The sequence below is a fragment of the Nicotiana tabacum genome, chromosome 20 (assembly GCF_000715075.1).
Source record: "Nicotiana tabacum cultivar K326 chromosome 20, ASM71507v2, whole genome shotgun sequence".
Lineage (NCBI taxonomy): Eukaryota > Viridiplantae > Streptophyta > Magnoliopsida > Solanales > Solanaceae > Nicotiana > Nicotiana tabacum.
This window is the reverse complement of record NC_134099.1, coordinates 116165412-116185771: the sequence shown is the minus strand read 5'-3', so window position 1 is coordinate 116185771 and position 20360 is coordinate 116165412. Positions and strand designations below refer to the sequence as shown.

Genomic DNA, 20360 nt, shown 5'->3' with positions numbered 1-20360 from the left:
CTCTTAAGTTCCATTGCTTGTTATTAATGGAAAACAACATTTAGACATAATTGTGTCATGTCTTCCATTTTAAGTAATGTTCTCACCATCTACATGAATTATTCATCTCATTTTTTTAACATCTTTTATTCTCTTTGAGTTTTCTTCTATTTAAAGTATGTTTTTATACTAAAAACAGTGAAGAAGTCAATAAAAACTACATTATCTCATTAATTAGCTATGCATATACTTGTTCCTAAAAGAAATGTAAGAACTCCACAAATTCTTTAGCAAAATTATTTAGTAAAACTATCCCTAGCTTGGTAATGTTTTCCCCAAATTAGTAGGTAAAACTAAATATTCTAATTGTTAAATTTTATTTAAAATTATATTTTTAGGGTGTAATGATTCGACTGATCATTTTGACAATTAGCATCTCGTTCGGTGGATTAAGGGTTAGAGCATCTTCATATTATGTGTTATGACTTACGTGTGTGTTCAAGTTCGATTTTCGGATGATTCGGGGTCAATTTGGAAAAAGAATTCTTGTTGTAGAAGCTTAAGTGGTAAGAGTTGACAGGAGTTTTGAATTTTATGTAAACAACTCTAAAATGGTATTTTGATAATTCCAATAGCTTCGTATGACAATTTTGGACTTGGGCTACGTTCGAATTTTGATTTGGAGGTCCGTAGGATAATTTGAAGTATTTTGGTGAAAATTAAAAAGTTACAGTTTTGGAAGGTTGAAAGGTTTGACCGGTAGTTGACATGGTTGATATCCAGCTCAGATTGTTATTCCGAGAGTTGTATTAGCTCCTTTATTTCATTTGGGACTTGGATATAAAATTTGATGTCATTCCGGGTTGATTTGATATGTTTCGGCATGAGTTTTGGAAGTTGGAAGATTTGAAAGTTCATATGTTTGATTCGAAGTGTGAGTCATAGTTTAGACGTTGTTTGATGTGATTTGAGGCCTCGAGTAGGTCTGCGTTAGTTATGGAACTAGTTGGTATATTTTGATGGCATCTCAGGGGCCCCGGGCATTTTTTAGATGGACAACGGGCCATTTTTAAATGTTTTCAAATGCTGAATTTCTAGCGTCTGGTGTCATTCTCTGCGATCACGTAGGTGTAGCCATGATCACGAATGTTGTTTGGTGGGCTGGTCCTTTTTCCTCTTTGTGTTTGCAAGGATTAGTTCGCGATCGAGTGTGTATGTGTGATTGCTTTGTCGCGTTCGCATTTCGCTTTCCGCGTTCACATTGTGTTGACCCTACTGGGGAAGCCGACACTCTGTTCTTCGCATTCGCATAGCTATGTACGCGATCACGTACTTTGAGGCCGTGATGAACCGCGTTCGCCTTTTGTTTTTCGCGTCTGCATAGTACCTTTTCATAGGAAAGTGTCATTTCTTCTTCACGATCGTAGGGATTCATTCGTGATCGCATAGTTCATTTTAGGGGTATTCATTATTTCTTCTTCGCGATCGTATGTGTATTTATGCGATCGCGATGTGCAAATACCTGGGCAGCAAAATATATTTTCCAAATCGAGAGTTTGACCATTTTTTATCATCTTGAGTTTTAGACCTCGGATTTGAGCTATTTTTCATGGGGTTTTCAAGAAAATCACTGGGATAATGTTCTTCACCCGGAATTTATTATATTTCATGATTCCATCTTTACTTTTATCTATTAATTAGTGGTTTGAGTTGGGGAAAATTAGGATTTTCAGAAAAACTTTCAAACATGTAAATTAAAGATTTGACGGACAAATTGATATCAGAATTTGGTAATTTTGGTATGGTTGAACTCTTATCGGAATGGGTGTTCAGGTTTTGTAAAATTTATCGGGTTTCAGGGTGCGGGCCCCAAGATTGACTTTTTAGTTTTAATTAATGTTCGAAGTTTTATTATCTGGAATTGTTTTTTGTGAGTTTTATTTATGATCTGAAGATATTTTGCTAGATTTGAGCCATACTGAGGTTTTTTCACTCGAGAAAGTCATTGTGGGGGGGGGGGGGGGGGGAACTATCCCTTAGGACATAAGTCGGTTATGTTGTTTGTGTTATGTGAAAGCTGTGTATGCGAGGTGATGAGTACGTACTCGGGCTTATTTGTGTAAATTTGACCCCTTAGGGCTGTTAGGTTCTTATGTTCCTTAGATGTGAAGTTGTTTTACCATGTTAAATCCTCCATCTAATAAATTCACCCATATGAAATTGGTTGGTTCATGTTCTACCCTTGTTTCCAATTTAAATCTTATGTGCCTTAATTGAAGTTGTTGCCTCTTTATTGCCTTGTTGTATTTTCTGTAGTTTCTTAAACGAAATTGAAGTTATTATAATTTCTTCCGCAATTGCTTAACCTTAATTGATGTTATCGATAGTCACTAATCTAATTTAATCAATGTTGTGTTTAAGTTGGGGTGTTGTTCCTTGTTGAAATACTTTTTTGTTCATTCTGTTGTTATTGAGATTCTATGTATATATTGTGTTGAGCCGTGAGCTATTTGTTGTGAAAATATTGATATCGTTAATCCTTGGAAAGGTTGTGGCGTACAAGCATATATGATACGAGTTGATATATTGCGTTATTGTGATGATAGTACATGTGATTTGTTGTGTGGTTTAGTTGTTGTTATGTAGAGTATAAGAGTGGTATCTCACTATTGTTGAATGTAAGGAGTGATACAAGTGGCTATTGTGTTAATGCCCGGGCGGAGCGATAAGGGTGGCTATATACAGAGTGATACGGGTGGCAGTAAGAGAGATAGGGTTGGCTAATGATAATGTTAGGCCGGAGTAATACAGGTGACTATATGAGAGATAAAGGTGGCTAATGAGAATGTTAGTGCGGAGTGATAAGGGTGGCTATCAGAGAGATAAGGGTGTCAAATGTCAGGGATGATGTGTGATAGTTGGAGAAATTGTGTTGGTGATTTTCGTGTGACGGTGTGCTTTTCCTTGTGTTTGTCATACACCTTATGTGACTTGCCTTGTTATGTCGATGAGCTAATCGATGTCTTTTATATTACTTGTTTACTTGGGCTGCAGTAATACACTTGCACAAGCATACACCGTAGCATGTCACTTGTACTAGCTCATGAGTATGAAACTTGACATTTGTTGATCATGACCATGTGTTCTTGTATTATCTATTTCCATGTTGATATTGAGTATGTGACCATGTTGGGCGGATTATGATTGAGAGCCTTTGATCATACCTAGCGGATTGTGATTGTGAGCTTGTGACTATGTGTAACGACCCGGGTCGTTTCATGAGTTACCACTCCGTTTACCCCATTTTTTCTTCTTTTTGTGTTGTTCAATTGCATTATGTGGTATCGGGTTGGTTGGTTAGGGTTCAGAGTGGTTTTTGTAGAGAAATGAGACACTTAGTCTCTTTTGAGTAAGCTTAAGTTGGAAAAGTCAACCAGATGTTGACTTATGGGTAGAAGGTCTAGGATGTGAATTCTAATGGTTTGGATAGCTTCGTCAGGTGATTTGGGACTTAGGAGTGTGGTCGGAATGTATTTTGGAGTTCTGTGGTAGATTTAGGCTTGAACTGGTGAAATTGGAATTTTTGTGGTTTCCGGTCGACAATGAAAATTTTGATATCGTGGTCGGAATGGAATTCCGAAAATTGGAGTAAGTCTGTTGTATTATTTTTGATGTATGTGCAAAATTTTAGGTCATTCAGGTGAGGTTTGATAGGTTTTTGAATCATTTGCGGAATTCGGATGTTTGGAAATCCTTAGGCTTGAATCCGATAGTAATTTGATGTTTTGATGTTGTTTTGAGTATTCTGAAGGTTGGAACAAGTTTGTATGATGTTATAGGATTGGTTGGCAAGTTTGGTTGAGGTCCTAAGGGACTCAGGTGAGTTTCGGGTGGTTAACGGATCATTTTGGACTTTGGAAAGATATCAACTTTTCTGGTATTTTAGTTGTAGAGATTTGTTCTTCGCGTTCGTGAAGGGGAGCTCGCGTTTGTGAAGGTATGGTCAATGAAAGGATCGCGAACGCAAAGAGTTAGTTGAACGCATTCACAAAGAGTAAAGATGGATAAGCTGGACTCCAAGGAATTTTTCTACGCATTCGCGAAGGGTCTGGCAGATGAAGCTACGCGTTAGCGAGAGTCTAGTCGCGTTCGCGAAAGAGGAAAAATTGAGCAGTGGATTTTGGTGCTTCGTGAACGCGAGGCTTTGGCCGCATTCGCGAAGAAGGGAAACTCCTGGGCAGAAAGTATATAAAGCCAACTTCGCGTTTTTCAGCTCATTTCTCACCATTTTTGAACGGCTTTGATTCTTTTTGAGAGGATTTGAAGAGGGATTCAAGGGGCAACGTTTGGAGGTAAGATTTATGAACTCTATACTTGATTCTGTGGTGATTTATAACTAATTAGACATGAAATTTATGGGATTTAAGGGTTAAAATTGAGGGATTAGGGCTTGAAATTGAAGAGTATAAATTGGGGATTTAAGGGGCCTTTTGAGGTCCAGTTTGGATGTTCTTGGTATGTATAGACTCGTGGGAGGATGAGGATTCTTTTGATGTGATTTTTATTGAATTTCGAGACGTGTGCCTGGGGGTCGGATTTGGCCAATTTCAGGATATTGAGTAAATTTTAAAATTTACGTATGGGTTTCATTCCTTTAGCTTACATTGATGATAATATACTGATTTTGGTTAGATTCGGAGCATTTGGAGGCCGAATCGAGAGGCAAGGGCATCACAGGCTAGAGTTTGGCTTGGCTTGAGGTAACTAATGCTTCCAAAGTTGTTTCTGAGGGTTCGAAACCCCAAACTATGTGTTCTATGATTACTATTGAGGTGACACAAATGCCAAGTGACGGGCGGGTGGGCATGCACCGTGAGAATTGCGGCCTGGATCATTCCATGGCACCACTTAGTGACTCTTTCTTGCTGATATATATGTTGTGAGTACGTGATTAAGTTAAAGAGCTGTAAATCATGCTAATTATCATATTAAGGCTTCATGCCGATACTGTTGAGATCCAAGAGGTCATTTCTTGCTATCATATCATTAGCTTCATTGATATTATGTACTCAGTCATGTTCATACATTCTATACCATGCCTCAGTCTCGATTATTATTATTTGGCACATCATATCATTGTTCGGGCTAGTATCATGACATTTTGAGCCTGTATGTGTGAGACTGGAGAGTGATGACTGAGTAAGGCCGAGAGCCTAATTGTGAGTGACAGCTATGGGATCGGGCTACATGGCGCACGGTTATGTTGATGGTTGTGATAGCGCTTGGGTTTCAGGTGCCCCTTCGGAGTCTGTAACACACCCCCTGTGAGCGTAGTTGATGATATTGAGGGATGGATCTTCCCTGGACATGGATTTTGTCCGAAGTATTTATACTTGGAGATGGATCTTCTCCATAGGGCTGGAATGGCCTTCCTCGGCACTTGATGATTGCAGTCAGTGATGTGTATATATTCCGAGATTAATCTTTCCTGGGCCGGATGACCATATACAGTACCGAGTGGTTGAGCACTTATGAGAGGAGGTACACAGAATATTGATCATGCTATTTGTGTATTGTTTAATAGAGATTTCCTGATCTTTATACTCCGTACTATTCAGATTGTACTTATTTACTGTTGAGTTTTACATGAACTGTAAGCATGTCTATATTTCTGTTCTGTTAATTGCTATTTGCCTATTGAGGTTTGGTCTGTCACTACCTATCAGTCCACAGGTTTGGACTTGTTACTTACTGAGTTAGTGTACTTACGTTAACCCCTGCACCTTGTGTACATATCCAGGTATGTCGGGCCATAGTAGTGGTTATTGTGGATTTTCCTTGGAGATAGTGAGGTAGCTGCCTGGCGATCGCAGTTTCGCCTTTCTCTTTCCTTATCTTCTTCTTAGTGTATTTGTTGGCTATTCTCAGACTATTCTAGTCTTGTTTTATTTCAAATAGTTGTAGTATTTTGCTCATGACTTAGTGACACCCGAGATCAGGGTTGCATTTTCTGCTTTGTTTTGATTTTACTTTATACTCCCTCCGTTTCAATTTACGTGAACCCATTTGATTGGGTACGGAGTTTAAGAAAAGAGAGAAGACTTTTGAACTTGTGGTGTAAAATGAGGCACATATATTTTGTGTGGCTATAAATTATTGCATAAAGGTAAATTGTTACCAAATAAAGAAAGGGGTTATTCTTTTTGGCATGGACCAAAAAGTAAATAGGCTCACATAAATTGAAATAGACGGAGTATATTTTATCGAAATTCAATTGAAAACGTGTTTTTACTTATGTTTTAAAAGAAATATGGATTATTTGGAAATGAGTTGGCTTGCCTATTTTCACGATAGACGCCACCATGACCAGGTCAGTTTTGGGGTCGTGACATGTTGATATCAAAGCCTAGATTACATGGGTATCACGAGTCATGAGCAGATTTAGTAGAGTGTCACGGATCGGTACGAAGACGTCTGTACTTATCTTGGGAGGCCGCAGAACCTTTAGGAAAAACTTCACATTCTTGAATTCCTGTCGTACAAATCTGTTGATTATGGTACTAAACTTCTGTTATTCTATTCTCTCAAAGATGGTGAGGACTGTGCTATCGGTTAGGACAGACAGCCACCAGTTCCACCAGTTGGGGCCACTAGAGGCCGAGGAAGTAGTCGAGGCCGTGGTAGGGGCAGTATTGTAGCCCGTATAACAGCTAGGGCAGCACCTCCAAATTCACCTGCCACCACAATTCATGATCAGGTCCCAACTGCAGATTCTCCAGTAGGACCAGCTCAGGCACTAACTGTGCCTATTGTTGTTACGGGTCTCCAGGAAAACATGGCTTAGATTCTGAACGTGTGCACCAGTCTTGCTCAAGCGATCGCAATTTCTACCACAACAGCTACTTCTCAGGCGGGGAAGGCATTCAGACTCCCACCGTCTGTACACCCGAGCAGGTTATTCAGGGACTATAGACACCGAAGGCAACACCAGCCCAGCCGATTACACCTGCTCAACATTATGTAGTTTCAGTTATACGTGATGACGAGCAACGTCGATTGAAGATGTTTGGTAGACTTCGGCCTTCGATTTTTAGTAGTGCAGAGGACGAGGATGCCCAGGGCTTTGTTGACAAGTGTTAGAGGATGTTACATATAACGGGTATTCTGGAGACCAGTGGGTTCTCATTTACTGCTTTTCAGTTTTCTGGAGCTGCCTTCACTTGGTGGGAGGCTTATGAGAGGCGTAGGCCTTCTGGTGCAGCGCTCCTTACCTGGCAACAATTCTCTAATCTATTCCTAGAGAAATATGTGTCGCAGTTCCGTAGTGCCGCATAGAGGAGTTGCACAGGCATTTTGAGTAGTTGCGTCATGATGATATGACTATGACGCAATATGAGATGAGGTTTTCTGAGTTAACCTGTCATGCTTTTTGGTTGGTTCCTACAGACAGGGAGAGGATCAAGAGATTTGTGGATGTCCTCGCTTATCAGCTACGGATCCTTATGACCAAAGAGAAGATGTCTGGTGCTTCTTTTAAGGAGGTGGTTGACATTGCTCGAGAGATATAGTCGGTTCGCTGCTAGGAGCGAGTTGAGAGGGAGGCCAAAAGGCCTCGGGGATCTGGTAGTTTTGGTGGTGTTCCTTCAGGAGGTTAATTTTAGTATGGCCGAGGCCGTCCATTCAAATATGTTCAATCAGTTCGACTCAGACACCATCAGTTCAAGGCTCATCTATGCCTGGTTTTTCTAGTGGGCATCCCGGTGCGCGGGGCACCCTTCACTCCCCATGACCATTTTCTGGGAGAGGTTGCTTCGAGTGTGCAGATTTGGGTCTTATCAAGAGTTTATGTCCCCGTCTTTCGGGAGGTTCATCCCAATAGAGGAGTTAGCCTTCTATTTCAGCACCTGTTACTTCCCCAACCGCTAAGTCAGCTCGGGGTGGAGGTCAGTCTGCTAGGGGTCACCCTAGAGAGGGAGGTCGAACACGTAGCGGTCATGCCCATTTCTATGCCCTCCCAGCCAGACCAGATGCTATCACTTCATATTCTGTGATTATAGTTATTGTCTTAGTCTACCAGAGAGATTCCTCTGTATTATTTGATCCTGGTTTAACTTTTTCATAGGTGTCATCATATTTTGCTCATTATTTGGATACGCCCCGCGAGTCTCTTGTTTCATCTGTTCATGTATCTACTCCGGCGGGCGATACTATTGTTGTGGACTATGTATATCAGTCGTGTATGGTGACTATTAGGGGCTTGGATACCCGAGTGGATCTCTTGTTGCTTAGTATGGTTGATTTTGATATGATATTAGACATTGATTGGTTATCTATGTGTCGCGCTATTTTGGACTTCATGCTAAGACAATAACATTGGCTATGTTGGGGTTGCCATAGATTAAGTGGCGAAGTTTAACAGATTATGTTCCCAATAGAGTGATTTCATTTTTGAAAGCCCAACGAATGGTTTGGAAGGGTTGTCTTTCTTATCTTGCTTTTGTGAGGGATATTAGTGCAAAGACTCCTACCATTGATTCAGTTCAGGTAGTGAAGGACTTTTCGGATGTGTTTCCTACAGACCTACCATGCATGCCACCGGAGAGGGATATTGATTTTGGTATTGATTTGTCAGCCCATTTCTTTTCCACCGTATCGTATGGCATCGGCAGAGTTGAAGGAGCAGCTTCAGGAACTCCTTGATAAGGTGTTTATTCGGCCTAGTGTGTTGTCGCGGGGTGCGCCTTTTCTATTTGTGAAGAAGAAGGATTGTACTATGAAGATGTGCATTGATTACAGGTAGTTGAGAAGGTCACAGTCAAGAACAAGTATCCTTTGCCTCGTATTGATGATTTATTTGACCAGCTTCAAGGAGCGAGGGTGTTCTCCAAGATTGATCCCCATTCAGGGTATCACCAGTTGAAGATCAGGGACTCGAACATTCTTAAGACAACTTTTAGGACCCGATATGGTCATTATGAATTCCTTGTGATGTCTTTTGGGTTGACCAATGCCCCAGCAGCGTTCATCCATTTGATGAACTGCATGTTTTGGCCTTATCTCGACTCATTTGTCATTGTACTCATTGATGATATTATGGTGTACTTGCGTAGTTAGGACGAGCACGCAGAGCATTTGAGAGTGGTATTGCAGCGGTTGAGGAAGGAGAAGCTTTATGCAATGTTCTCCAAGTGTGAGTTTTGGCTTAGTTCAGTGGCTTTCTTGGGGCACGTGGTGTCCAGTGAGGGTATTCAGGTTGATCTAAAGAAGAAAGGCAGTTTAGAGTTGGCCTAGATCATCCTCAACTATAGAGATTCTCAACTTTCATGGTTTGGCGGGTTATTACCATCGATTCGTTCAAGGATTTTAATCTATAACATCACCCTTGACCAAGTTGACTCAAAAGGGTGTGCCTTTTAGGTGGTCGGATGAGTGTGAGACGAGCATTCAGAAGCTCATACCTTGACCACAACTCCAGTGTTAGTGTTTCCATCAGCTTCAGATTCATATGTTGTATATTGTGATGTTCCTAGAGTTGGTATCAGGTGTATGCTGATGCAGGATGGTAGAGTGATTGCTTATGCTTCTCGTCAGTTGAAACCCCATGAGAAGAACTACCTTATTCATGATCTGGAGTTGGCTGCCATTGTTCACGCGTTAAAGATTTGGAGGCACTATCTCTATGGTGTGTCTTGTGAAGTGTTTACTATTCATCGTAGCTTCCAGCACTTGTTTAAGCAGAAGGATCTCAATTTGAGGCAGCGGAGATGGTTGGAGCTGCTAAAGGACTATGATATCACTATCTTGTACCATATGTGGAAGGACAATGTAGTGGTCGATGCCTTGAGTAGGAAGGTGGTGAGTATGGGCAGTTTGGCATATATTCCTATTGGGGAAAGACCTCTTGCAGTTGATGTTTAGGACTTGGCCAATCGGTTTGTGAGGTTGGATATTTCAGAGCCCTGCCGGGTCTTAGCTTGTGTGGTTTCTCAGTCTTCCTTATTCGATCACATCAGAGTGCACTAGTATGATGATTCTCATTTGCTTGTCCTTAGGGATAGAGTTTAGCACGACGATGCCAGAGATGTGACTATTGGTAATGATGGGGTATTGAGGATGCAGGGCCGTATATGTGTATGGGCTGCAAGAGTTAATTCTGGAGGAGGCCCATAGCTCGCAGTATTTCATCCATATGGGTGCCACAAAGATGTATCAGTATTTGAGAAAACATTATTGGTGGAGAAGAATGAAGAATGATATCGTGGGATTTGTAGCTCGGTGCCTCAATTGACAGCAGGTGAAATATGAGCATCAGAGACCGGGTGACTTGCTTCGGCGGTTAAATACTCCAGAGTGGAAGTGGGAACGGATCACCATGGATTTTGTAGTTGGACTCCTACGGTCTTTAAAGAAGTTAGATGCTATTTGGGTGATTGTGGATCGGCTGACCAAGTCTGTGTACTTCATTCCTGTGTGTACTACCTATTCATCAGAGTGGTTAGTAAAGATTTATATCTGAGAGATTGTTCGCTTGCATGGTGTCCTAGTTTCCATCATTTAAGATAGAGGTACTCAGTTCACTTTGCAGTTTTGGAGTGGCTGTGCAATGATAGTTAGGTACTCAGGTTGAGTTGAGCACACCTTTTCACCCTCAGAAGGATGGGCAGTCCGAGCATACCATTTAGATATTGGAGGACATGTTGCACGCTTGCGCCATTTATTTTGGGTGTTCATGGATTAGTTATACCGCTCACAGAGTTTGCATATAACAATAGTTATCAGTCGAGTATTCAGATGGCTCCATATGAGGCTTTGTGTGGGAGACAGTGTAGATCTCCAGCTGGTTGGTTTGAACCGGGCGAGGCTAGGCTTTTCGGTACAGCCTTTGGTACAGGATGCTTTGGACAAAGTGAAAATGATTCAGGGGCGGCTTCGTACAGCGCAGTCAAGACAAAAGAGTTATGCTGACAGGAAGGTTCGTGATGTGTCTTACATGGTTGGAGAGAAGGTTCTATTGAAGGTTTCACCGATGAAGGGTGTTATAATATTTGGGAAGAAGGGTAAATTGAGTTTTCGGTTCATTAGGCCTTTTGAGGTGCTTCGGAGGATTGGGTAGGTGGCTTATGAGTTTGATTTACCACCCAGCTTGTTGAGTGTGCATCCGGTATTTCATGTTTCTATGCTCCAGAAGTATATTGGCGATCCGTTTCATGTTTTGGATTTCAGCATGGTGCAGTTAGATGGTGATTTGACCTATGATGTGGAGATAGTGGCTATTTTTGAGTGGAAAGTCCGAAAGTTGAGATCAAAGGATATAGCTGAAAGTGCAGTAGAAAGGTCAGCCCATGGAGGAGGCTACTTGGGAGACCGAGCAAGAGATGCAGAGTAGATATCCTCTCCTATTTGAGGCTTCAGGTATGTTTCTAAACTCATTTGAGGATGAATGTTTGTTTAACAGGGGGAGGATGTAACAACCCGGCCGATTGTTTCATGATTTATCGCTCTATTTCCCCCATTTCTGCTTATTTATGTGTTGCTCAATTGTATTATGTGGTATCGAGTTAGTTGGTTTGGGTTCAGAGTGGTTTTGTAGAGAAATGAGACACTTAGTCTCTTTTGAGTAAGCTTAAGTTGGAAAAATTAACCGGATGTTGACTTAAGGGTAGAAGGTCTCGGATGTGAATTTTGATTGTTTGGATAGCTTCGTTAGGTGATTTTGGACTTTGGAGCGTGATCGGAATATATTTTGGATGTTTGTGGTAGATTAGGCTTGAATTGGCGAAATTGGAATTTTTGCACTTTTCGGTCGGCAGTGGAAATTTTGATATCGGGGTTGGAATGGAATTTCGAAATTTGGAGAAAGTCCGTTGTGTCATTTGTGACGTGTGGGCAAAATTTCAAGTCATTCCGGTGAGGTTTGATAGGTTTTTGTATCATTTACGGAATTCGGAAGTTTAGAAATCCTTAGGCTTGAATCCGAGGGTGATTTGACGTTTTGATGTTGTTTTGAGTGTTCCGAAGGTTGGAGCAAGTTTGAATGATGTTATGGGATGTGTTGGCTTGTTTGGTTAAGGTCCCGAGTGCCTCAGATGAGTTTTGGGTGGTTAACGGATCATTTTGGACTTTGGAAAGATAGCAAATTTTCTGGTATTTTTGTTGCAGAGATTTATTCTTCGCATTCGCGAAAGGGAGCTCGCGTTCGCGAAGGTATGGCCGGTGGAAGCATCGCGAATGCGAGGAGTTGAACGTGTTCGCGAAGAGGAAAGATGGATCAGCTGCACCCCAAGGATTTCTTCTACACGTTCGCGTAGAGGACAACGCGTTCGGGAAGGGTCTGGCAGGTGAAGCTACCCATTTACGAGAGTGTAGTTGCGTTCGCAAAAGAGGAAAATGAAGAATGCAAATAGTTGGGTAGAAAGTATATAAAGCCAACATCGCGATTTTCAACTCATATTTCACCATTTTTGAACAGCATTGATGATTTTTGAGAGGATTTGAAGAGGGATTCATGGGGTAACGCTTGGAGGTAAGATTTGTGAACTCAATACTCGATTCTATGGTGATTTCTAACTAATTAGACATGAAATTTGTGGGATTTAAGGGTTAAATTTGAGGCCTAATTTGGATGTTCTTGGTATATATAGACTCGTGGGAGGATGAGGATTCTTGTGATGTGATTTTTATCGAATTTCAAGACATGGTCCTGGGGGTCGGGTTTGGTCAATTTAGGGATTTTTGAGTAAATTTGATAATTTTCCTATGGGTTTCATTCCTTCAGCGTATTTTGATTGAAGTAAGTAACGCTTCCAAATTTGGTACTGAGGGTTCGAAACCCTAAACTATGTGTTCTATGATTACTATTGAGGTGACGCAAATGCCATGGCACCATGAGAATTGCGAGTGGGCGTGCACCGTGAGAATTGCGGCCCGGATAATTCCATGGCATCACTTAGTGACTCTTTCTTGCTGATATCTATGTTGTGATTATGTGATTAAGTTAATGAGCTGTAAATTATGCTAATTATCATGTTAAGTCTTCACGCCGATACTGTTAAGACCCGAGAGGTCATTTCTTGCTGTCATATCACTTGCTTCATTGATATTCTGTACTCAGTCCTGTTAATGAATTTTTATGGCCATATACAGTACCGAGTGGGTGAGAACATGTGAGAGGAGGCACACAGAATATTGATCATGCTATCTTTGCATTGGTACATGGAGATTTCCTGAGCTTTATACTCCGTACTGTTCAGAATGTGTTTATTTACTGTTGATACTTGAACTGTAAGCATGTCTACTTTTCTGTACAGTTTAGTTGTATTACCTATTGAGGTTTGGTCTGTCATTACCTGTCAGTCCATAGTTTGGACTTTTTACATACTGAGTTGGGGTACTCATGTTACCCCCTACACCTTGTGCTCATATCCAGGTATCTCGGGCTACAGTAGCGGCTGCTGATCATTTTAGTTGTGAATTTTCCTTGGAGATAGCGAGGTAGATGCTTGGTGATCGCAGTCCCGCTATCACGACCCTAAAGTCGACCTGGTCGTGATGGCACCTATCGTGAAACTAGGCCAGCCGACACAATTCCCAAATCAACCATTTTTCTATAAAAGTCATTTTAAGCCATTTAATTTAACAAGAAGTCCTATATTAAAGGTCAAAATAACTAGTGCGAAACATAACACAAGCACGGCATCGGGGTGTCACAAGTCACGAGCAACTACTAAGGTCTGAATACAATGAAGAATTTGATAATATACTATAACAGGTTAAGGAAAATAAGAGGGAGAGAGAGAGAGCATGGCTGCGAACTCCGATGACTCTACCACTAAGCAATCAACACCCGCTACTGGGTTCAGAAATACCTGCATCTACACATAAGGTGCAGGGAGTAATGTGAGTACGCCAACCTAGAATGTAATAAAAGTAAATGACAGATGAGCAGTAAGAAAACACGCAAACCACATCATAACGCAACAGCAAATATAATACATTTCCAAAAAGTGCAGAAGTCATTTATTTCGTAAATCAAACTCAGTTTTAGTAAAAATCCTTTCCTTTTAAAACATCTTCCAATAGTTTCAAACGGGTGATAAAATAGTGAGTAAAAATGATATAAATGTATATATCCCCTCGGGCAAAACATGTATCATAAACCGCCCCTCGAGCAAAATATAAAGAGAACCATCCCCTCGGGCTACCTCACAATCACTCGTAATCAGCCTCTCGAGCATAACAGGAATCAAGAATAGCCCCTCGGGAAAAAAACATGGATCAAGAACAGCCCCTCAGGCAATAACATGAAACAAAAACAGCCCCTCGGGCTACATCACATCACTCAAACTAGGTACCCGCGCTTACTGGGGGTGTTCAGACTCTGGAGGGGCTCCTATAGAATAAGCCATCTCATGGCCTAATAAGTCAGGCCCTCGGCCTCATAACAACAAGCCACCTCGTGGCATAAATTAATCAGGCACTCGGCCTCACTCAGAGAGAAACCTCTCAAGCCACTCGGCAATAGTAAAACATGATGCTCAGCCCAAAATATCATTTAAAGTATAAAAACGAAGTAAATACGGCTGAGTTATGCAAACAGTGAAATACAACATGACCGAGTACAAATATTAAGTCAAAACAGTGAGGAATAGTAGTAAAAAGCCCCGTAAGGTTTCAGAACAATTGGCACGAGGCCCAAATATGGAAATAAGCCCAAAATATAGTAATACTTTCCAAAAACACGATGATATCAAATAGTTTCAATGGAATATGTGACTTAACAGTCGTACGGGATGGACCAAGTCACAATCCCCAATAGTGCACGACCCCACGCTCGTCATCTAGCATGTGCGTCACTTCAAAGTAGCACAGCAATATAAGATCTGGAGTTTCATACCCTTAGGACAACATTTATAATCATTACTTACCTCAATCCGGTCCAAACTCTAGCCCGTGATATCCTTGCCTCTCGAATTGTCCTCCAAATGCTCCGAATCTAACCAAAAGCAGATTCATACCATTAATATGCGTTAAATGATCAAAGTCCAAGCGAAAATAATCAAATTACATCAAAAATCCCGAAATTGGCCAAACTGATCCCAGCCCACGTCTCAGATTTTGATAAAAATCACATCACTAGAATCCTTATCCTCCCACGAGTCTGTACATGCGAAGAACATCAAAATTGAACCTCAAATGGCCTCTCAAATCCCAAATTTTCACTCTCCAATTTCAAGCCGTAATTCCCCAAATTTTAGGCTTTAAATCCCACCAATTTCATGTCTAATTAGTTAGAAATCACCATAGAATCGAGTATTAAGTTCCAAACATGGAATAGTAATTTTGTCATCATTTTCCGGTCATAACTCCGGCGGCCGGTGGTGGAATTAACCAAACTTGGTGTAAAAAGATACATATTTTCTTTACGAATAACATCCAATTGGTTTCAATGTCAGATCTATAGCCAATTTTTATAGATCTTAATTTCTTTTCTGCAAGTTACTGTAGCAGACAGTTCTTTTTTGCTACTGTCAGTTCTTTGGCAATAATATTCAGCGCTATTAACTTATTGTATTGTCGATGTGATCTCTATATGGATTGTGGGTGAAATACATATTTGTAGGACTGTGGAAGATTTGTGTCGTTCACTTGCATTTGAGCGACCTTCAGAAATACAGCATTGAGAGCAGCTTCTTCTTGGTCGTTCATGGCCAAGCTGGCCGGCGACCAGCTAGCAACAATGGCTGGTCAGCCACCCCAAGCAACCTCCACCATCCCCAACAACATTACATCAATACCCAAGCCCCTAGATTTTTCGAATATCCTGAAACCAGCTGTGATCAATGCAGCAGGGCAAGGATCAGCGACAAAATAGTCTACTATTGATCCTATACCACAGCGTCAAGTAGTCATATTACAAGGACAACCAATGGTTTCTTTTACTGAAGCAGAAATTGATCGAATGAACATGATCGAAGGCTTACAGCATGCAGTAGTTTGTAAATTCTCATATGGGTGGCCAAAAATTGCTGAATTAAGACGAATTGTGCCGCAACAATGTGGAATTAAAGGAGACTGTAAGATAGGCTACCTTTGTGACAAACATGTGTTAATACGATTGTCGTTATGGCAAGACTTTGTTGAATTTTCGTCGAAGGGTGTGTATTATGTTAAAGACAAATATGGGCAGGAATACCAACTGAGAACCTTGATATATGATGCTAAATTCAAAGCAGGAGAGGAAACACCTAAGGTAATGGCGTGGATTTCGTTTCCAAATTTGTTACCAACATACTTTGTTAAAGAATTCCTTTTTTCTTTGGCTTTTGCTGTGGGAAAGCCACTTCACCTGGATTTGGCCATGATTAATAAGACAAGGCCAAGTTGTGCCAAAGTTAAGGTTTTACTTAATCTCCTTGATAATCTTCCTACGAAGGTGCGAATGGACATCCTCAATGAAATGTCAGGAACTGTTAGAACTGAATGGGTTACTATTAGGTATGAGTACCTACCAAAGTATTGCAAAGAATGCAAGATACAAGGACATGACATGTTTGAATGTTGGAGAATTCACCTGGAATTAATGGAAAGCAAAAAAGACAAACAAAAGTATGCTAAAGAAGCTGTGGTTCAAAGTCAAAATGAAAATGAAATACACAAAGCCCCGATGATGATTCTTACTAGTGGAAAAGTTGTAGGTAATGTCAAGCATCAATGGAAGGAAGTTAGAAATAACAGAGGACAGAACAAGGGTAAACAAAGTGAGAATAATGAAGCAAACGACACTACTGGGAAGGAAATTGTTCCGGTCAATAATGAAGCAACACAATAGGTACAAAAACAAACAAATTTTCTCTGTTGGAGGTTGAAGAAGGTGCAGTTAACGAATTCAATCAATTAGATGTAGTGGAGCAGACACCTTGTCAAAACGATCTTGTACCTAAGGATAATGCTTCAACTAGAAATTTGAACCCAGATGCTCATGATGTTAATCCAAACAATAATGAGACTGTGGCTTCAATCGCTGTTAACAGTTGTAATGCTACTGGAGGTGGAAAAGGAATGAATCATACAGCCCAGTCATTTAATCTTGCAGCATTTAGAACAAAAGATGTTAGAAATGGGGAATTGACACCCGCTGGGGTACAGAAAAATTATCCTAATAGTGTGGTAGGTGTAAACACCTCTTGTCAAGAGATCCCAACAAAAGACACAAGGGTAGATGTAGAGTTGGCCCAAAATGCAGATAAAGTAAATACAACTGATGCAATAACAAGGCAGGAAGAGGAGATAACCAGTGACAATGACCAAATGGAAGATACTGATTTTGAACTTTTTAAAAGCATTGATAAAATAAAGTGGAATGGAAATAAATTGTAGTCAAACCAACCTGAGAAAGATGCAGCAGAGGGAGAAATTCCAGATGGAATGGCAAGCGACAAGGAAACAGGAGGGGAAACAAACAACGAAGAGGATCAAAGTGTAAACGCAAAAAACAAAGAGTCACAAAATGCTGAAATCCACTTTTCTCCAAATGCAGAATTAATCCATGATAAAGCAGGATTGTGTAATGATGAGGACCCTGGTGGAACAATAGCAGGTATCAACAAGTCTGAGAAGAATAAATCAAAACAAAAGAGTGCAGAAGATAGTACTGCTAAAACAAAAAACATTGCTAAGGATCCAGGTAAGCAAGAAACAACTATGAAGGTTGTTGTGCTGAATGTAGAAAAGGATACTGTTACATTGAACTCTGGCTAGCTATAACATGTAAATAGCTCTGCAAATAAAAAGCTGAAAAATGTGAAGAGAAGTACAGATATAATTTGTTCTGAAAATACAAAGAAAATTGACTTACCAATTGATCAAACAAATAGGGATTTGGATGAGGAGTCAACAACACAAAACTTCCTCAATGTGGCTAAGCAGGGTGATTTATCACCTAGGCACATTGAGCGGGTGAAATCTGCAGCTAAAGTAAAGAAAAAACAAGCAAAAGAAACCTTCACAGTCCCAGCAGGAGGTATACAAAGTAGAAGAACACTTTCTAAATCCAAAAATCAATGATGAAGGCAATTATATAGAATGTGAGGTCTGTTAATACAATGCAGACATTTGAAAGATTGATCACAATGCATAGACAACATCATTTTGAATTTATAAGGATTCTTGAACCTATGCAACAGTCTAACAAGATGGAAAACTACAAAAGATGGATAGGCTTGGCCCAAGCAGTAGTGAATGTCTCAAACAAAATTTGGGCTTTAATTGATGAAGCTTTTAATGTGGATATTTTGTATAACACGACACAACAGATTACACTGAGATTATTCCATACAGAAACATATGTCGAGCTTACTCTCACATTGGTATATGCAAAATGTGATGTTATTGAAATAATAGAATTGTGGGATTCACTCTATGCAATGGCTTCTGACATGACAGTACCATGGCTTGAGGGAGGTGATTTTAATGTAATTTGGGATGAGGAGGAGAAATTTTGTGGATTACCTGTATCATTAAATGAGGTTGATGATTTTAGGCACTGCATCAATACATGCAATTTGACTGATTTGGGCTTCAAAGGGAGCATTTACACATGGCGGAATGGTAGATCGGAGGAAGACTGTTTTTTCAAGCGGCTGGATAGATGTCTTGGTAACATAGAATTTCAACAGACTTTCCCAGGGGTGGAGGTGTCACATTTGTCTAAAATTGGATCTGACCATTCTCCTATGCTATTAAAATGTGATACTGAGTCTCTCACTATCAAGAAATCATTCAGATTTCTTAACTTCTGGGTACAACATGCATCATTTAAAGATTTGGTAAAGGAAAATTGGAAGGCTGACTTTGCTGCTAATCCTTTTGTGACCTTTAATCATAAATTAAAGAAGCTTAAAAAAGCCTTGTCTACTTGTAGTAGAGCTACGTATGGAGACATTTTTCAGAAAATTGCTAGCCTAGAAAAAGTGGTCCTAGTTCATGAAAGACAATTTGAGCTTTCTCCTACTCAAATGAACAGACAAAGGTTGCATAAGGTTCAAGCTGAAATGATAAAATACTTGGAATTTGAAGAACAATTTTGGAGACAAAAGGCCGGAATGGCTTGGTTCAAGGATGGTGATCGAAACACAAGATTTTTTCATGCGCAAGTTAATGGAAGAAGGAAAAGATTAAAACTCACCAGAATTCAAGACAGCCTTGGAAATTGGGTGGAAGAGGAAGATTAGATTGCAGCAGAAGCAGTAAAATTCTACCAGGAGCAATTCAGGGAAGATACAATTCCAACAACTTTTCACATAATTGATCATATCCCATCCATGGTAACTATGGAACAAAATGAGAAGTTAAACAACAACCCCACTCGAGAGGAAATCAAGCATGTAGTTTTTGGGTTGAATGGAGATTCAGCAGGAGGGCCAGATGGTTTTACTGGACTTTTCTACCAATCTTGCTGGGAGATTATAGGTGAAGACATTGTGCAGATGGTATTATCCTTCTTCTGTGGACAACAACTTCCCAAAAGTGCAACCCACACAAATTTAGTCCTGTTACCAAAAAAGAAGTCATTACCTTTTCAGACTTACGCCCGATAAGTCTTAGCAATTTTGTCAACAAAATCTTTTCAAGAGTAGTTCATGACAGAATGGTGGGTATATTACCAGGCTTAATATTAGAGGAGTAAGTAGGGTTTGTGAAGGATAGAAGCATAATGGAAAATGTTTTGTTAACTCAGGAGATAGTCACAGATATGAGGCTCAGAACTAGAGCTGGTCCTAATGTTGTGATCAAACTCGATATGACGAAAGCATATGATAGGTTTTCATGGTTATTTCTTACTAAAGTGCTGAGGAAAGTGGGATTCTCTGAAAGGTTTATTGGGTTGGTATTTGATTTGATTGGAAATAATTGGTATTCAGTTCTAATAAATGGACAGCCACATGGTTTTTTCAAATCATTGGGGGGAGTAAAGCAAGGGGATCTATTGTCTCCGACACGTTTTATTCTGGCTGCTGAAGCTTTGTCAAGGGGATTGAATTCGCTGCATACAAACCTCTACTTTTATGGCTTTGGAATGCCTAAATGGAGCCCAAAAATCAATCATCTTGCATACGCAGATGACACCATAATCTTCAGTTCTTCTGATGCAACTTCTCTTCGACTTATCATGGAGATCCTACAAGTATATGAAAATGCATCGGGACAGCGGTTTAATAAAGGTAAATCTGCTGTATATATTCATCACTTGGTAGATCAAGAAGTAGTAAGGAAAGTGGAGAGGACTACTGGAATTGGTAGGCAGGACTTCCCTTTCACCTATCTGGGATGCCCAATTTTCTATGCTAGGAGGAAGATGGAACACTATCAAGGATTGCTGACCA

The 20360-nt window shown here is 40.3% G+C and overlaps 1 protein-coding gene across 1 annotated transcript; it reads left to right on the top strand.

Annotated features, from left to right (window-relative positions):
• Positions 1-18080: 18080 nt before the first annotated feature.
• On the top strand, positions 18081-19208 carry LOC142174502 (uncharacterized). Its single transcript, XM_075240308.1, has one exon. The coding sequence runs from the start codon at positions 18081-18083 to the stop codon at positions 19206-19208; it is 1128 nt and encodes a 375-aa protein (XP_075096409.1).
• Positions 19209-20360: the final 1152 nt, after the last annotated feature.

What these genes read in the sequence shown, in the direction of transcription:
- LOC142174502 (XM_075240308.1), top strand. Translation starts at nt 18,081, where the DNA reads ATGCAGACATTTGAAAGATTGATCACAATGCATAGACAACATCATTTT.